Source organism: Aulonocara stuartgranti (genome assembly GCF_965226115.1).
Source record: "Aulonocara stuartgranti genome assembly, chromosome: 23".
Lineage (NCBI taxonomy): Eukaryota > Metazoa > Chordata > Actinopteri > Cichliformes > Cichlidae > Aulonocara > Aulonocara stuartgranti.
Window position 1 is genome coordinate 3,579,977 of NC_138958.1, and position 17,973 is coordinate 3,597,949.

Genomic DNA, 17,973 nt, shown 5'->3' on the forward strand with positions numbered 1-17,973 from the left:
TTCATCTCAATTTATGCTTGAAGTTAACATTTGCATTAGAAAACAACGGGAATTTTAAAGTTTGTTTGTTTTTATGAATCATGGTCCACACATTGTGTCCAGTTAATATGTTAGTTTTCATTTTGTCGAACTTCATAAGGCTTACATTTGATTTTTTTGTTTATTTGTTTGTTTGTTTTGCAGATGAGACCACATTTACCAAATAAATGTCTTCAAAACTTCCAGTGATCCAATAAACCCAAATAATCTGAAAACGAAAGGCAACTGGAAACCTTTGAATTTCATTTTTTGAAGCCACATTAGTCATCAAACAGACTCTAACACACTAACCAGACTTTTCATTTTTACGACTGCAGATGACCATTGAACAGGAAAATTTCTGCTAATTACCCACACTTTTGTCACTCAGTTCCACTTAGAAATTAATGAACTTCAAGCTGTTTCTCACTGCGGGAACACATCATGGAGAAACAGGAGGAAAGACAGAGTGACTCCACCGTCGTGTTCCTATGCCGAATAGATAAATAGCGAAATCTGTCAAAAATGCAGCATTCCGAGTACGATTATGTCTTGGTGGCACTTTTTGAAATATAGCTTGTGAGTAGGGGTCTTTCTAACTCTTTTGCTCTAACGCTTTTGCTCCCTTTCTCTCTCACACACATACAAACTCCCACTCCCCCACTCTTGATCTACTTAGATCTGCAACATCTAACTGCCACTTAACCTCACTTTCTCTACTTACCCATCTGCTCGCCCCTTCAGCTTCCAATCCATCATCCAGCCATGCCGCTAGCCCTGTGAAATGACTCTACTAGTCATGAACAACATTAACCTCCCCCATCCAAATGCACACAAACACACGCACACATCGATACACGCACGTATGAGCACACATGTGATCAGATGCCCCTTTACCTCTACTTAGAGTGCAATCTCAAGCTACTTCACCCCTGCATCAGCCTCTCTCTCTGTTGTTTCTCTGCTCTGCTTTCCCTTCTTTATGTGTGACATTTCTCCTCTGGATGGGGCCTCAGAGTAGCCCTATCATCTTTGGCCTTTTCATTTGGCTCGCCTTTGAACCTGGGTTTTCTGTGAACTCCATTGCAATCACACACAGACACACACACACAGAGATGAACTCACAGATGTTAAAATACACTCCATTTATGATACATCAGGCCTAATTGGATTTCAGCATTCCAGCCTCAGTACAAAGAACACGTACACGGTCTTGAAATGAACCACAGTGTCTTTATCACATTATTTCTTTTTTTTTATGAACCGACTCAGATTAATAACATGAAAAAGAGGGAAAAAATCTAAACAAAGGCGTTGCACTCTTTGATGCTTTTCAGGGACGATTTTCATAAATGAGGTGTGTGATGTGTGTGTTGAGTCAACATGTTTGTGGTGTTTAAAGATGGATTTTGTACAGTCATACCTTTGTTAGGCTCATACTGTGTTGTTTTTTTGTCTACCTGCATGCATAGATGAACTATACCGCTAAAAATGACATTTCAAACCAATATAAAACCACAGATACGCTGGCTTTACTTTACTTATCATTTAATAAGAAGAAACATGAGTCCATGTATGCATATTTATGCAGTATTTTCTTGTTTTAACTTATTGTGTCTTCAATAAAGCCCTAAACTCCCTGCAAATCAGACAATGGGATCCTCCTGCGTTGTTTCTTTTTGCAAATAAAAAACCTCAGCTCTACCAGATGGGACAAAATAATTTAACTGTTTAAGCACAATGTTGTAACCATGGTTTTTTTTTTTTTTAATCTCTCTTTATCCACGTCTTTCAGTCTTGTAATTCTTACTGTACACTCTGCCTCTCCACTGAAGTGGCTGCTCGCAGGCTATGTTGCTGCTGACTCTATAACTGATGTTGTGGCTCCTCAGGGCTCTTATGTGCTGAAGAATCATATGGGCCTATATTGTGTGCAATTGTACAGCACTTTCAGCCAATAACTCACATAGAAACTGTATCCACAGCAAAACTCTTCAGACACAAACACTAACAATAACCACCTATATATATATATTATTTTTCAATCATACATAAACATATAGCAAACAGATCGATATATCTACCTATCTGTTTATAAACGTTTTCCCTTGAGCAGCTGCAGGCATAGACATATTGATGACTTATGAGATTGATAAATAAATAAAAACTTTTCTTTTCGAAAGCACCCTCACCTGGCCTTTAGACTTGGCCAACCACTTTAAATTTAAAATGAACCACACAAATCCTAACCATAAAGTTTTTAAAAACAGTCCCTTTTATTAAGCATGGACTCAAATTAAGTCACAGAGCATATTTTGCACAGAAATTGAATTTTATAAAAAAGAAAACAGCCCCTGTCCATTAGAGCAAGTCTATCCAGGAAAAAAAAGTGGCCCATGTGATTAACAGTGTCATTTGACAGTCGTTCCTGTCCACATGTGATTTCCTCTGTGTATACAAGCGCTTTCCGCTGGGTGAAATGTGTGCACAATGCGCATGCTCATGGGCTGCAGGGCTCCCTGTGTGCCTTATCCTTGTCAAGTCTGCTTCTCAGATCAACGCTGGTGGCTGACTGTGAGCTGTTCCGAGGAGGAGAAAGTTAGGTGTTGGGGGACCTTAGGGTGTTGGGGAGGTAGTGGGGGTGGTGGGGTGTTCTGGTGGGTCAGCACAGAGAGATTGTAAAGATAGAAATAAATGGACAGCGTGGACACAATGTCTGATAGCAGGTCCAGCTGAGAAAACAAAAATACCCACGGAGCACTAAAACCTGAGGGGTGAAAAGTATGCCGGTCTGGAGAGAGGTCAGATTCCCCACCATATCTAATTCAATTTTACAAACTGTAAGAAAACACGCTGCTGTTGCTGCTGCTGCTGCTGCTCTCCAAGCGCTGGGGAAAATGTGCTGCAAGTATGTCCGTTTTTACACTTCGTGATCAAACTTCTTTCTTCTTCCAGTGAGTCGGAAACGGCAACGTTTCGTTTCGCTTGTTGAGCAAACCGAACAAGGAAGGCTTCTGAATCCCTCCTCGATATTTTTATTAGAAGGGAGATTTTAAAAGAGTGGTAGTCTAAAACAGCTTAAAAAATCCGATTCAATATTATTGTTAGATTAAAAAAATAAATAGGAGCTTAAGACTCAGTGGAAAGGATTATCTTTGCTGCTTGCAGTAGTACACGTTACGAGTTTAAAAGACAGCAAACCTGCTAAAATGAAGCCTAATGTTGGGCCAGGGGGACGTGCTTGCACGGTATCTTGTGCTGAATGTGGTCGTGTTTGAAAAGGCCACAAGAGGCTACAGACTGCACAGAGCTGCATGCGCTCTTGCTGGTGGTCCAGTCGGGCCTGGTAAAGACATTAGTGCAGCATTCTGGGAGGACGGGGAGTCCCATAGACAGCGCTCACTTCTCTAAATAAACATTAGTCTTAAAAAGTTTGGCCCCACGACCTCAGCGTGATCGCATTTCACTCTGGATAGTAAACTTGAATTTTATCACGAGGTTTTCGACGACTTTTGAAAACACACATTCACGCTGGAAAATAAAAATAGACGTCAGATTAAACAAAAAGTTCGTGTTCACATTTTGGTGAGAAATACACTTGCAACCAAGTTTGAAGTATAATCATTATGCTCTTGAAACCCACCAGCCCTGTGATCAATTAACAACCAAACACGCTGAAGCTGGCCTACAGTAGACTGGCGGGAGTACACGTGTGCATAATTTGTCCTCGCTTAAAAGAACTGGGATCAGTTCCTTCATTAGAAGAAAGATTTGTGTATTTAAATATGAATGTTTGTTATAAGTGGCTCGCTGATAATAACGGTTTAATTCATATTAAATACACGAAAGGGCAAATCTGAAGGTTTAACATCCACACTTTTGTCAACAACCCGATTTCATTAAAACAATAGCAACATAATGCTTTTTCCCGCTGTTTGTTCTATGGGGGTTAAATTAAACGCTTTATCTACTCGGAGAATATATCCTAAATCAATAATTATAGGCTTTGATAAGTGGGTCGCAGCCATTAATCGCAGTAGATCCTTGCTGTGAGTCTAACGCGCTGGCATCAAAGGTCAACTGGAAGAAGCCAGTAAAAGCGCCCGCAGTGACACCGCTCAGTGTGCAAGAGCGACGGGCAGCAGCTGCGCCTCTCTGTCAAAGCGATAGAGAAAAGTGTTGCACTGTCGCCTTTCCGTTAGTGCGGCTAAGCCAAACCGGGGAGACGGACTGCGGGAGGAGAAACCGAGTGCCAAACATAAGGTCCGAGGACTACCTGAGGGCCTTACAAGGCACTCGTTAGGTCCCTTTTCGATGTAGCCCTAAATGCATCGAAAGTGAGTGTGCAATGCTTTCAGATCAATAGTTCTGGGGGGATTCTAAGGGAGGATACGACACACTCACATGACACTTCAACCTGAGGATGAGGATCAAGTGCTCAGGTCCCAAAAACTGTCGCTCACCAATCATTTTTCAGAAATCCCTACTTGTGTGATAGAATAAGAGCGTAAATTCAATTAAAAACGGAACCAATACACGAATACAAACAGCTAAAATAAAAAAAACAGAAACTTTAAAATAACTTAGACATTGTTTATGTAGAAAACAAACTGTATTTTCTCCTATAAGTGCTCTCCGTGTGCTACATGATCTGTCACTGTAGTGTTTTTGTTTTTCTAAATTTTGCTGATATGCGCAACTATGTGTTGCGCATTGTGCCATTTCTTTAAACTGCTTCCAGAGACAGATGTGTGAACAGTCACGGGATCGCGTACGCGCAGGCCTTCAGTGGCGTGCAAAGCAGATGTACCCCTAAGTCCACGTATGTGGCCATTAAAAGAATGTATACCAATTTGCGCACAGGCAACACATTTATTAGTCACGGGCACTTCCCAAAGCTTTATTTTATCCACGTGGATCGTAAAATATGACAAATTAAAAATGACCAATAAAAAAAACTTTTTTTTAAATCCAGTAAACACGAACCAGACTTTATACGATCCCCACTCTTCTTAAACAGGCTAGAATGACGGGTGCAGTAGCCTTACCTGATATCATATTCTGGTGATCCTTGCGCAGTAATACTATCTTCAGTCATTAATACCCCTGCCCCGATAAAGCGTGTGTGTGCATAGACCAGGCAGGCCATCGTCTTTATTTTCTGCAGCAGGTGTTCTTTTAGTCTGTCGAGTCGGCAGGGCGAAGATCTTCCAAAGTTAATATTGTGTTTCCAGAGATGATGGGGAGTTCACTGTCCTCGCTTTGTTTACACATTCTAAATTAATTAAGCGAAGGATTCCTCTGTCTGTTGCAAAAACACGGAGGCTGGAGGGAGGCTGGGTGCAGCGAGGGGAGGCTGTGATTTATTGCGGCGGTGCAGATATAGGGCCGCGGATCGCCTCTCCTCCAGGCCGGGGAGCCGCGGACCGAGCCAACATTCCTGTGCGGGGGCGAGAAAGGGAGGCTCGCCTGCACGCACATAAAAACACAAGGGACGTGGAGAGGGTGATCTCTATGGGACAAGAAATGGTCATGTATACAAGTGAAAGTATCTGGGGGGAAAGTGCATAAAAATGAAGGAAGGAAGCCTCACCAGTGCTTTCACAAGTCGAGGGGAAACAACGTGGAGTGTCTCTGTCTATGTGTGTGTGTCCAGAATGTCCCCACCAGTATAACGAGAATGGTTTGTTTTTATTATTAGCACACTCCAGAGTTATCCCAACTGTGCAGCAGCAGGTTTTATAATTATGTATCCAGGCAGGCCTGTAGGAGCATAACCAGCGGAGGTTAAGGAGGAATCTGATTTCTCTCATCAGAGGAATCTGTTTGTATCATAGAACAAAGTTGACGGATTTTAAAGCTTATAGATGAATCTTTTAAAATAGGAAGCCAGCTTTTGTGCCTTTAAGGCTACAGGAGGCGGGTATTCTCATCCTACATATTGGCATCTTTATATTATATTATATTATATTATATTATATTATATTATATTATATTATATTATATTATATTATATTATATTATATTATATTATATTATATTATATATGAGTAAACGTGACTATTCTCTTAACACCCCGAAATCAGGAACTTGACCTTGATTATCGTACGCAGTCACACATCCCGCAGAAAAATCACACACACACTCATGGTGTCCTTGTACTGTCAGCGCACTCTGTCCTTACGTCCTTCAAGATGCAGCGGTGAACGATGCATCGATCGGGGGCATGACGTTATTGGCAGGGCTGTGAGATATTTAAGTAAAACGATTTTATTTAATCCTCTGGGGTCATATAGTGTGTACTGAAAAACATTAATAATAATCATCATTATCATCATCATCATAATCCTGGTTACCATATAATTTATTATTATTATTATTATTATTATTATTATTATTATTATTATTATTATTATTATTATTACTATATGACCTAGCTCTTTATTTTTCCCGAGGACTTGAAGAGCCTAAAGGGAACAAATATTTAGAATGAAATGAAAATAGTTCTAAATGTATGTTGACATCTAAAGCCTATAAATAAATTTTAGCGGGTTTAAGGCTGCTTATACGCCCAAGCAGGGGCATATGGAAGCGGTTAGAAAGAGACTGGAATTGCCCCGAAAACTAAAATGTGTTTATGGTGACTGTTGAGTCATTTGGCTGTCACTTCACATAGCACTCAGTTATTTCGTTTGAGGGAAAACGTCACGAAAATGACGAATGTCGTTGTGGTGTCGGGATCAAGTCGCAGTCTGGTGCTGAAAGCACGGGTGGTCTCGGAGTGACAACAGCGCCAAAGAACTTTATGAAGCATTAAGCTATCAGTGTGCATGCAGTGATTACATGCTGCGTGGGACTTGCATGACAAATTAAAGAGTGTTTTTAAAGATGCGCCCCTGATATCTTTGTGTTTGTGCTCGTTGCTCGCAGTGGTTTGAGGAAGAGCAAGTTCCACTTCTATTCTGGTCACAAGCCTTTAATCTTACAGCAGAGATGGAGCTTGGATGGTCAGTGCGCATTCGAGCTGAAAATCCATACAAATTAGTTCAGTCTCAAATGGTCCGTTTTCAAAGCTCTTTCCCTCTGCATGAACCTCCCCGTGGCGGATCTGTAGCTTGCATTAAAAGTCTCGCGATTTTTATTGGCTTCGTTTTCGTTCCTGTCGTTATTTAACCGTTTAACCACCTCTGCACACGCTTGATGTGGATTTTAATGGTCTGATGCGGCGCATAATGACTCCCTATCAGCGTGGGCGTGCGGAGAAAACTCTCAATAGTGCGCTAATGTTTTTTCCACCTCATTTACTCTGCAAATTATACATAGAGGATATCAATTAACACTGTGGATATACCGGGAGAGGCGCTAATCATAATGATTTCCCAAAAGCTGTATGCGACTTTTATTAGTTGTCCAATTTTAGCTAACAAGGAGAGGAGAAGAAATAGAAATGAAATAAAGGCTGCTTCTGAGTAAAGAAAGTAGTCATGTGTTGGTTTTCGTTTCAAAGACTTTCAGTGAGCTGTGCTGAGGGGAAAACACAGGAGTCAGCCCTCCCACCCTTCATCCTTAATAATCATCTGTCAAAACACCCACAAACTAATTTAACCATTTGCGCACAGATCTGGTAAATAAAAGAGGCTTTACACCAGCTTCTGTCTGGAAACATGTGCTCCAACAACTCTGAAAAAGACCAATAGGCCTGTTTTCTGTAGCCGGACTTGTCCCACTGTTTCTTTTGAACGTATCCCGAGACAACACAGATGACATGAAAGCCGAGCAAACCGAGGGCCTTTTGAGAAGATTGCTTTTCAGGGTCCAAATGCATGTGGCTGGTCTCACAGGGGACCGCTCGCTGTGCGCACATTCACTCCCCTGGGCCAGGGGTCCACACTGACAACATCAACAAACGGCCAAAAAGCCGCATTATGGTGGATTAGGAGCCTGGTGAAAAATGCTGCTACAAATTAGCAACGAAAGCCCAAAAGACCGTGGGTATATCCTTGTTCACTTTCAATTACAGACCGCCGAGGCCCGCTAATGTTCCCATTCATTTAAAGCCTTTGTAACTCGCTAGAAAATGGTCCTTTACAAGCGAGCAAGAGCCACACAAGGGGAATGCATGCCCACTGTTGCGTGATATTCCTGAGTGTTATAAACGTCGAGCCGTGTTTGAAACATTTAAAACCGAATTTTGTGGGTTTCGTTTCTCACAGCTTAAATTAGTCTTAATTTAGCGGACTGCATGCCCAGGACGCCAAATTGGTTTAATTGGTCAAATCAACACCTGAATTAGTCACATTTAGGAATTGAACGACTGATACATCGTTAAAACTGTGGGTTATTCAGGTGGGCAGGATATGGACTGTAAGTGTCATTATAAATAAATAAATAAAAGTAGCTTAAATGCAATGAAATCTACGACATTTAGTTTTCAGTTTAAAAAATTGTTGCAAATATAACATGAATGCAATTCGTTATTGTTCAGTCTATGGCGTCGAGTCTGCTTGAAGGTCATCTTCCCATGCAATAAAAAAAAACATTTCTTTAAGTCACAAACATTTATTATTCTTGTCATTACAACAAAAATGACCTATGAACATTTAGGTGTTTTTCTATTGGCAACACATGACATACTGTATGCTTCACAGATTAAATTGCGAATAGGTAGGAACGAACAATTAAAAGGTTGAGAGAGGTAATACGCTCTTTAATACCAAAAGTCACATAGCCTAAGGGTCCACTGACAACATGAAATGATATTGTCACAAATTTACCATGTAGAGAAGATTCAGGGGGAGTGATAGTGGAAAAATTGTAGTGTTATTTTTTTAAATTTCAGAAACACCCCTTTGTCTCCGTGTGCTTTCTAAGTAAAAACCTGAGTTTACAGTCTCTTGTCAGCATATCTCAACAACAGTGCCACTTTTTCTATAGACACAAAATAAAAATAAAAAACAATATAAATCAGAATAAAATTCTCAATTGTATTTTGGAAAAAAAAATCAAAAATAATCCCCCGTAACCACTTAGGACAAATTTAACTTATGTTAAAATAACAGACTCCTTTTTTCCCCTCCACTGACAATTGAAGGCCACACGCCACACTGCAGGCCAGCATTATTTAAAAAGCTCCCTCTCCGAGTTTCTCTTGCTTTTGTCTCTCAATATTATACACATATTTACACCCTATAAATAAACCTGTCTCTCCTCGTACACTGTTAAGAAACTGGGAGAACAAGAAACATTCTTACTTCCCGAAGAATGTTTACCCTACCTTCACAGAGGACGACGCCACAATTGATTTTTTTTCATGAAAAATATTCAGAGGGCATTCTGGCAGTCTTTTCTTTTTCTCCTATTTCTTAAAAAGGGCAAGTGTTCATATTCGGGGTTTTACTGGAAAAAGTTTGACTCTGCGGCCCAGGTTGTAATATGCTCTCCTGTGCTAAGTTCAAATGACTTGAGGCAGAGGCCAGTGCTGGGGTCAGCATGGCCAGAATCTGAGCCTGGCTTCCCGGCTGTGCGCTGTAGGAAGAAGCGGTGGAGTTGGCTGCACCAATGATATTATCAATGGAGAACGAAGGTCGACTCGGGGCGCTGGAGTCCGTCTTGAGGGGTGGCAGAGAGGGGCTTAGCTGAGGATAAAAAGGCTTTCTTAAATCGGTCCCTAAAAGGGAGGGCAGATGATGCGGCGCGGGGAATATGGAGGCTGATGAGGGCAAGGTGCAGGGGGCGTTAGGGAACGGGAAGGAACCACCTGTGTGGTGTGGGTGGTAAGGGTTGTGGGCTGCGTGGAAGTTCTGCAGCTGAAGTCCATAGTTGTATCCATACGGCGCATATCCAAATCCTGGTAGAAAGCCACCGGAGTCCCTGAGGATATCATTATTTTGGTGCCTCTTGAAGCGCTTCCGCCTGCGCAAGAAGCTCCCGTTGTCGAACATGTCTGCGGAATCCGGGTCGAGAGTCCAGTAGTTGCCCTTCCCGGGGTTGCCGGGCTCCCGTGGGATTTTCACAAAGCAGTCGTTAAGGGAAAGGTTGTGACGAATGGAGTTTTGCCACGCAGGGAATTTTTCCCGGTAATAGGGAAATCTATTGCTAATAAACTCGCAGATCTCACTCAGAGTGAGACGTTTCTTGGGGCTCTGCAGGATGGCCATGGTGATCAGAGCGATGTAAGAGTACGGTGGTTTCACAAGTGCACTTTTTCTGGGTTTGTCCCCAATCGCAGTCCCGGTCTCTGCATTGGACCCGACCTGATCTGACGGGCAGTCAGAGCTGCTGAGCCCTGGAGAGGCAACCCTCTCGGCCGTGTTCTGGGAGTAATTATCGTCCGAGTCATTGTCGAAGTTGAAGTCATGGTGGATGTACTTTCCGTCTTTTCCAACCGATATGTCACCACCAACCACATCGATGTCCACATCCTCGGACAATGCAGAGCTGTCGGACATATCCGTCCCTAAAGTCATCCTTGGAGTTGCCGCTTGTCTTCCTCCTCTCTCCCAGATTTCCTCCTGCTCTCGTCCGGTGAGGCTACAGAGCGAGAGCGCGCACACACCCTTCCTCTCTGCCTTACAACCACACAAGGGTTTTATTGCAGCTTTATCTCCAACTACCGAAATCACACATGGCTAAAATTGAAAAAGACAAATAACTCTTTGACCTGTGGATTTGGCGTGTCCTCGGAGTCCGAGTCTGGTCAAGCGGGGCCGTGCGACGCTCTCATCGAGAAAACTTCTGGGAGTCACGCGTAAAAAAATAGAGTCAAAGATCAACGATCTTGCACCGATAAGAAGTCGTGTTTTCCTCAGACACGATGGTTTCCGTCTGTGATCACTTCAAGCTTATTCTTATTGTTCAAAAACCTACTTCGGGGCATCCAAATGTCTTTTCAAAAAAGCTTTTACGCACAAGATTGGGTAGGTATCCAGCCAGACTGTCACACTATCCTCCTTAGTGCTCAAAAGGTATTTATAGGGCCACGCTGATCACGTGGTCTTTGAGTCACTGTTACCAGGAACTGGACGAAATTATCCAGCAAAAAACAATATTTGCATTTGCTCTTGAATATTATATCATATGTTAAAATGTTATACTAATAACAGAAGCACTCAAGTCTACACAGGTTGAAACGACATCAGTTGTTCCCTTGTATATGTACATATTTTAAGACCTCCAAGTGCGAAGATCTCAAATATTCTGTGCATATTTTATGCTTTATCAGAGGGAAAAGAATATAAGAAATAGGTATGTGAATGTATGTGTTAAAAGTGAAAAACTGTCTTACTGGTAGCTTCTTATTCACTTTAAAAAAAGAAAGAAAAAAGTTTCATACCTGGACATGAAGTGTTTGATTCACTTAAAGAAGACACCGTGACTTCAGGGGAAGGTGCACCACTGATGGTGACTGATCAGAAAAAAGATTATAAAATTATTATTATCATTATTGATAATAATAATAATAATAATAATAAAATAATAATAATAATAATAATAATAATAATAATGCACGCATATTGAGAGAAATCAAAATTTTGAATCTGTTCATAAAGTAAAAAAGATGGAAAAGAAAAGATAATAACAATCTGCAGCTCAAGTTATTATTATTACTAGTATTGTTATAAAGCTTTTTAATTGAGGTTAATTTATGAAGTAGAGTGCACAGCACTTTAAAATCCGAGTGTGAAATAGATTTTTTTTTAAATATACATATTTTACTAAAATAGTCCTCGACACGTTTTGTTTTTTTTTTTTTTGTTCAGTATTTTACATTTTTCTTTCGATTTTATCTAATGTAACGTAACCTTAAATCCGTTTTGTTTATTCAAGTATCCAAAGTGCTGCATAAATAAGTTGTACAAGCGGAGCATGCACAACTGTCTGAAAGGTTTCAGACAGGCGCATAATTCCGTGATTCAAACGAAGAAAAAATTCTCACGGGTTTAGTGTTTTCCTCATCAACAATTCGCAGCATTATTCGTGGGCATTTTTTGCATATTTTACAGTGTTACACGGGGGTATAGTGTGCCGCAACCTGCTTCAATTCATCTTCGTGAAAGGCCAGGAGCAGATGACAAAGTGCAATGTGTGCGGGCTTATTTAAAGCAGGCGGGCATTCCAGTTCATTATGGGGCAGAAACATCGAATTACTGTAATGCGTTTACATCAGCACCCCATTAATCCTAGCTACAGGTCAAACAGCAAACAGATCAGATTCATATATGTCATATTTTTTGCTTTTAGGGTGGGTTTTTTGTTTGTTTGTTTTTGGGTTTGGGAAAGTCAAAGAACAAGACTTTCATGCGTTTTCGACGACACTTGTTTTCTTTATGTTGTTTGTTGCCTTTTCTTGAACAGTGTGTGTGTGTGTGTGTGTGTGTGTGTGTGTGTGTGTGTGTGTGTGTGTGTGTGTGTGTGTGTGTGTGTGTGTTGTTTTTACTGATAGAGCAAGTTCAAATCGAGCATGCGTAACCTTAAACATGGAAGCGCTTGCTGATCTATGTGTCCTGCTCTCTGACCTGCCTGTCACAAGTCTTTAAAAATCTGAAATAGACGCTCTGACACCTGCCTGACAGCTACCCAAGAGACATAACACATTAACTTATATTAGATCATTCTTACGGAACCCAAGGCCCAGCCTTAGTTTTATTCACAGATCAGCGAAAATATTGCTCTTATTTGTTTATTTATTCCCTCTATTATCTTTTAAAACACCGACCATATGTCACAATGACCTGCCTTACGAACAGAAGGGGTAGCAATTCGCATTGCCTTCATTTGATAACTAATGCTGGTTTTTTACTTACAGTATAACCAATGAATTAATTATATACATATTTACGTAAAAATATTGTCAGTCTACTTAATGCTACGTGTGTAATCACGTGGAAGTAAGAAGAGTAAGAGTTACCGGAGCTTTTGAGAAGTTATCATCTTTTAAAGCTTCAGTAGGCGTTAGTTCATATTCTCTGCGACTCTCAAAAAGAAGAGGCTTATTTCAGTTTATGGTGTTAAGGCGCCCTCTGCTGTTTGCAGAGCAGTGATGATTAAAGTCTTGCACTCGCAGGTGAGACTAGCTGTGACTCATTCAAGCAGCAAATCGATAAAACTTGCACTGACTGGCAGAGGTTATTGAAACATTCTCACGTAATGAGGAAACCACTTTATACAATGCAAAAGCCTTTGTTAGAAAAATTAATATAGTTTTATTTTTTTTATAATGCCAGAGAAGTACATAACTTCTATATTAGGCTATAAAATATCAACTACTGTTGATGTGCAACACAACACTTCCTGAAATAAACTGTCTGGCTGAATAGACGGTTAGTGCTTGACTTGAGGTTAAGGGAGCAGATTGTACTGTGAGACTAACACCTGCTGAAAACTCATATGTAATGTAAATGAAGCCTGGTATAGCTACACATGAGCGCCTGCTGGATATTATTTTTAAATTGATGGCAAATAAAGAATAAAAATGTGATCATAATGACTGGATTGTGGCTTTCCTGGATGTCCTTTGGGATACTTAAAAAATAACATTTTGCTTAAACAGTCACATTGTGTGTCTCAAACCTTCAGTGCGTTTTGTTGACGTAAGCACTTTTCAGCACTTGAATATGAAAATTAGATTGAGATTGCATCTCAGTGATGAAACACGAACACCGAACAAGACTTACCAACAAAATAAAAATTTAAATAAGCTCATTTCAATAAATCAGAAAGTGTTTTCACTGGTGACTGCTCTTCAAAATATGTTCGGGTAAATCATAATTCAAAAAGTTAATGATTAAAAAACTTAATGGAGGGTGGAGAAAATTATACAAGCTGGACACGTCGTGCCTTTGCTTCCACCTAGTGGTGAGGCAGCTGTCCGAGTCCTTCGGCGACTTCAGCGCTTCAGAGTTATCTAATAAAAGTTTTGGGGCGTTTTTGCTGAATACACGGTTGTTGTGATTGGTTGGCGTGAGGTTTGGGCGGTGATGAGCAGACCTGGACTTTGAATTTGACTTTTCTGTTAGAATTGTTAGAAATTGTTGGGTTTTATCCTTCAAACGGAACAACCATTACAGTTTATACTTGCAAGTAAGTGCTTTACTCATGGGTATGTTTGCGTTTCCACAAATTTGTCCCAGGTGCCTAAAACGGAATGTTTTTCTTACACCTTTCTTCAATCTGTATTATAAGTCAAATATAAGTCATATAACTGTTTACACGATAATTTATCCCAACTATATACCTCAGAGATAAAAAAAAAAAAATTGTCCCAGCTGTTGTCTGAAACATATTTTGTCTCCAGCAATAACTGCTATGCACACTTTCTTTATGTCCTTATTTCATTAGATTACCAGGAAATTAATTTCCACAAAATACGGCTCATATGTGGCTCTTTTTTTGTTGTTTTCTTTTCTTGTGTTGTATTGCTGTTGTTACAATTCACAAGTCTAGAAAATTACATGTAAAACTCCATAAAGAGGAAAAGCCTACAAGATATTAAAGATTATTATAGCAGGGATGCTTAACATAGCATAACAGTAATTAATAATTAATTAACAAATTTTTAAAAAAAAAGGCTTAATGCAGGTTTTGGGGCATTTATTTATTTATTTTTACAGTTTGAGTATCTTTGTTAAATCGCCATGCATCTTTGCTAACCTGAATTCCATGTGATTGGTATCAAATTCAAGAATGATGGTAAAGATGATTTTATTTTTAGTTTTGAGTCTAGTTTTTTAATTGAACACTTCTCAATAAAAACTCTATTTGTTTTATGTCATTTATTATTGATTATGTCAGTGAAATACATTTAAAATATAATTATTCATTCGTGCATTTGAACACAGAAAGTTCGAGTCTACCTGTACCCAACTCAAGACGTCATTTTAAAAGTGTGGATTTTGAATGGTTCATTGGTGATTCGTGGTGATGCAATGATTCATTCCAAAGAACTGACTAAAGTGGTTTATTTGTGAACTGGTTTAATATTTTCTCACACCAATTTAGGTTAAATCAATGTAAGAAAACTGTGTTCATAGATTTTAGCTTGTATTGACATGGAATCTTTTAAAAATAAATATTACCCATTTTCATAGTTTTAAAGTTTTAAATGGTCAAGGAAAAAGGCTACATTTACTTTACTGTAAAAATCCTTTTTATTTCCTTTTTATATCCTTTGTCGCGTGTAATGCTAACACCCTTCCTTTAATAAAGTCTTTACATCAGCACAATATTTACATAAAAAAACAGCAGACGTGAAACAGCAGACGTGAACAGTCTATAAGTCTATAAGAAACATGTAAACTTAAAAACAAACGGCAAAATACAGGAAATACGAAAGCAGTGTTTCACAGATTAGTACATATTGAGATACACTCATGGAATGTGTCAAACTAAATGGCTTTACACCTTTTCAAATAGGAATGTTTCATAGTGAGGCTCGGTCTTATTGTGTCATGTCCTTTTGAGCTTGGCAAAAATTAAATTCCGAAATTCCAGCGTGAACTAAATCTATTATTTATTGTTATGCTGACTGAATAATATGGACCTTTTATTTTTAAGCTGTTCTTCTGATTAATTTGGGGCTTTTTCCTTTAATGGGCAATTTAGGTCTAGAATCCTTCCTGTCTGCACTCAATTAAGTTTTTAGTTTTCATCTTACATATACCGCTCTAATCCTGACGCAAAGTTGGCTTGTCTCATGTAAGTGTTGTTGTAGTTCATGGGGCTGGAGAGGCCCAGTAGCTGCTCCGAGTGCTCGGCGCAGGAGCTCGGGCGCAATGCCGGTAGGGAGAGCCGGTTGCTCGTACAGTACACTTGGGAGCTGCCCGGGGAGAATCCGGACTGGGTCATGGTGGGTAGATTTGGAGGAGAAGCCGGAGAGGAATATGGGTACCCGGTGGTCAGGTTGGATGAAAGGTTCCCGCTGTTTCTGCTCAGCATGTTCGCTGACGGGTTGACAGTCTGAGTCTGGAAGCAAGCAGACGGGTCGGCGCCGGTTACCGAGCAGCTGGAGGTCATAGTGCTCAGATCGCCTCCACCCAGTCCCAGCGCTTGGGAGTTGAGGTCCCCAACTGGGCCGCTCTGCACAACCGTCTGCTGACTGATGATGTTGTCGATGCTGAACATGCGCGGCTGTCCTTGGCTGACTCCAGCAGAGGTCTGGTAATGATGCAGCATGGCTGGGTGTGGGGATGTGGCCGTCAGCTGAGAGCCGTAACCTGACCCTATGCCGGCATACAGGGCGTTTGGATACGAAGGCCTTCCCATTGGCGTTGGCGTAAAAGCGCTGGAGCTCTGCATGTAACCGGGGTATGTGCTAACGTCTGTGCGCTTGAATCTTTTCCTTCTCCTCAAAAAACTTCCGTTGTCAAACATGTCCTCAGCTGCGGGGTCTAACGTCCAGTAATTGCCTTTACCTGGTCTGCCGGGCTCCCGGGGGATCTTCACAAAGCAGTCATTGAGCGTGAGGTTATGGCGGATTGAGTTCTGCCACTTCTTCGAGTTCTCCCTGTAGAAAGGAAAGCGCTCCATTATGAACTTATAAATGCCCCCTAAGGTGAGTTTCCTCTCCGGGGAGTTGGCAATGGCCATTGCGATGAGAGCGATGTAGCTGTAGGGAGGCTTCCCCCTCTGGACGGGCCTCTTCCTCCTGCGGCTCCCCGAGGGCAGGTGCTCTTCAGTCTGACCCAGAGCGCCTCCGTCCTCCGTGTTGGGACTGTTTCCTCGGGGCTCGGACTTGATCAAAATGCTTTCCTTTGACCGGGCCTGCAGCATCAAAGGCGGCGGAGGCAGTGGCGAGTCCAGGCTCACATTTGGAGACATGACAACAGGACTTGCCTCGGCAGGTGATTGCTCTGCGGTCATGTTGCACATGCCAGAGAAGTAGGAATAATTTGCTAGATTCATAAAAGAACCAATGCAACGATCGCCTTTTTGTCGAAATGATCAGCAGGGGAAAGAATCAACCAGGTGCATGTACAGCCCCTTGCTCTGGCCCCTATCCTGCCCTGGTGTTTGGGGTAGTGTGTGTGTCAGTTCAGGTGAGAGAAAGGCGTTGACAGTTTTATATGACAGGGCAGGAATGACGCCACTGAGTAGCCAGTGACGACTGAGGCAGGAGGACCCACCGAGTACTCACCCAGAAATTGACAATTTTCTAACAGACTGCTGTTTATATAATACAAAGACTTGCATGTAATGCTAAATTTTTAGATTGTAAAAAGTGTTGTATTTTTACATTGTAGGATTTAACATCTTTAATCAGAAGAGGCCCGTATATGGCAGAACCAAACAATAATATTGCATTTATTTGTCATTCTCACATGGATGTAATGTTTGAGACACTAACAAAAATTTTAGTGGCGATGCATTCTCTGTCTCTCTCTCTCTCTTTCTCCTTGTGTGTCTTTATCTCAGCTGCTCTCTCTGTGCTTTCACTAATGCCTGTGTGTATATCCAGGGCAGAAACAACACTCGGAGAGCTGCTCCATGCTACTCCAAACCCAACAGCCAATCCACCAATTGAAAAATAATAACAAGCCACTGAAAACAAGCAATTGAGCTATCAAAGCTTTTGGGCAAGAAAAGTAAATATCCCTTCATTTCATTTTCATTTTTGGAGAGTGATAATCAAACACTCCCCGTGGTGTAGAGGAGAGGTGTTATCTTATGGATTTTGAAGTAAAAACAGGGTTGTGCACACAGTTGGTATGCAGACAACACTCTTTGAAGACCAGAACTTGAAAGTGCTTTTAATTGATCATTCAGGCAAAAAAGAAGGCTGAAGTTAATTGCACAGGTAAAACGCACAGAGATGAACTACCAGTGTTTAAAATGTGGGTTACGGTGTTGAAGCGAGCTGAAGGGAAGCTTAATAATGTCAATGACATCCAAGCAACAAATTAAAGGAAAACCCAGGATAGAAGTGGTGGAATCCCTGGAAGAGTTCATAAGTAAATATTA

General features: G+C 40.9%; 2 protein-coding genes across 2 annotated transcripts; both read right to left on the minus strand.

The window, feature by feature from the left end:
• Positions 1-8,541: 8,541 nt before the first annotated feature.
• Positions 8,542-10,971, minus strand: foxd2 (forkhead box D2). Its single transcript, XM_082524859.1, has 2 exons — positions 10,679-10,971; positions 8,542-10,582 (listed from the first exon to the last, which is right to left on the minus strand). The coding sequence occupies exon 2, from the start codon at positions 10,482-10,484 to the stop codon at positions 9,381-9,383; it is 1,104 nt and encodes a 367-aa protein (XP_082380985.1). The 5' UTR covers positions 10,485-10,582; positions 10,679-10,971; the 3' UTR covers positions 8,542-9,380.
• Positions 10,972-15,666: 4,695 nt separating this feature from the next.
• On the minus strand, positions 15,667-16,917 carry foxe3 (forkhead box E3; the record flags this gene model as incomplete). Its single annotated transcript, XM_082525323.1, has 1 exon — positions 15,667-16,917. The coding sequence occupies one exon, from the start codon at positions 16,915-16,917 to the stop codon at positions 15,667-15,669; it is 1,251 nt and encodes a 416-aa protein (XP_082381449.1).
• Positions 16,918-17,973: the final 1,056 nt, after the last annotated feature.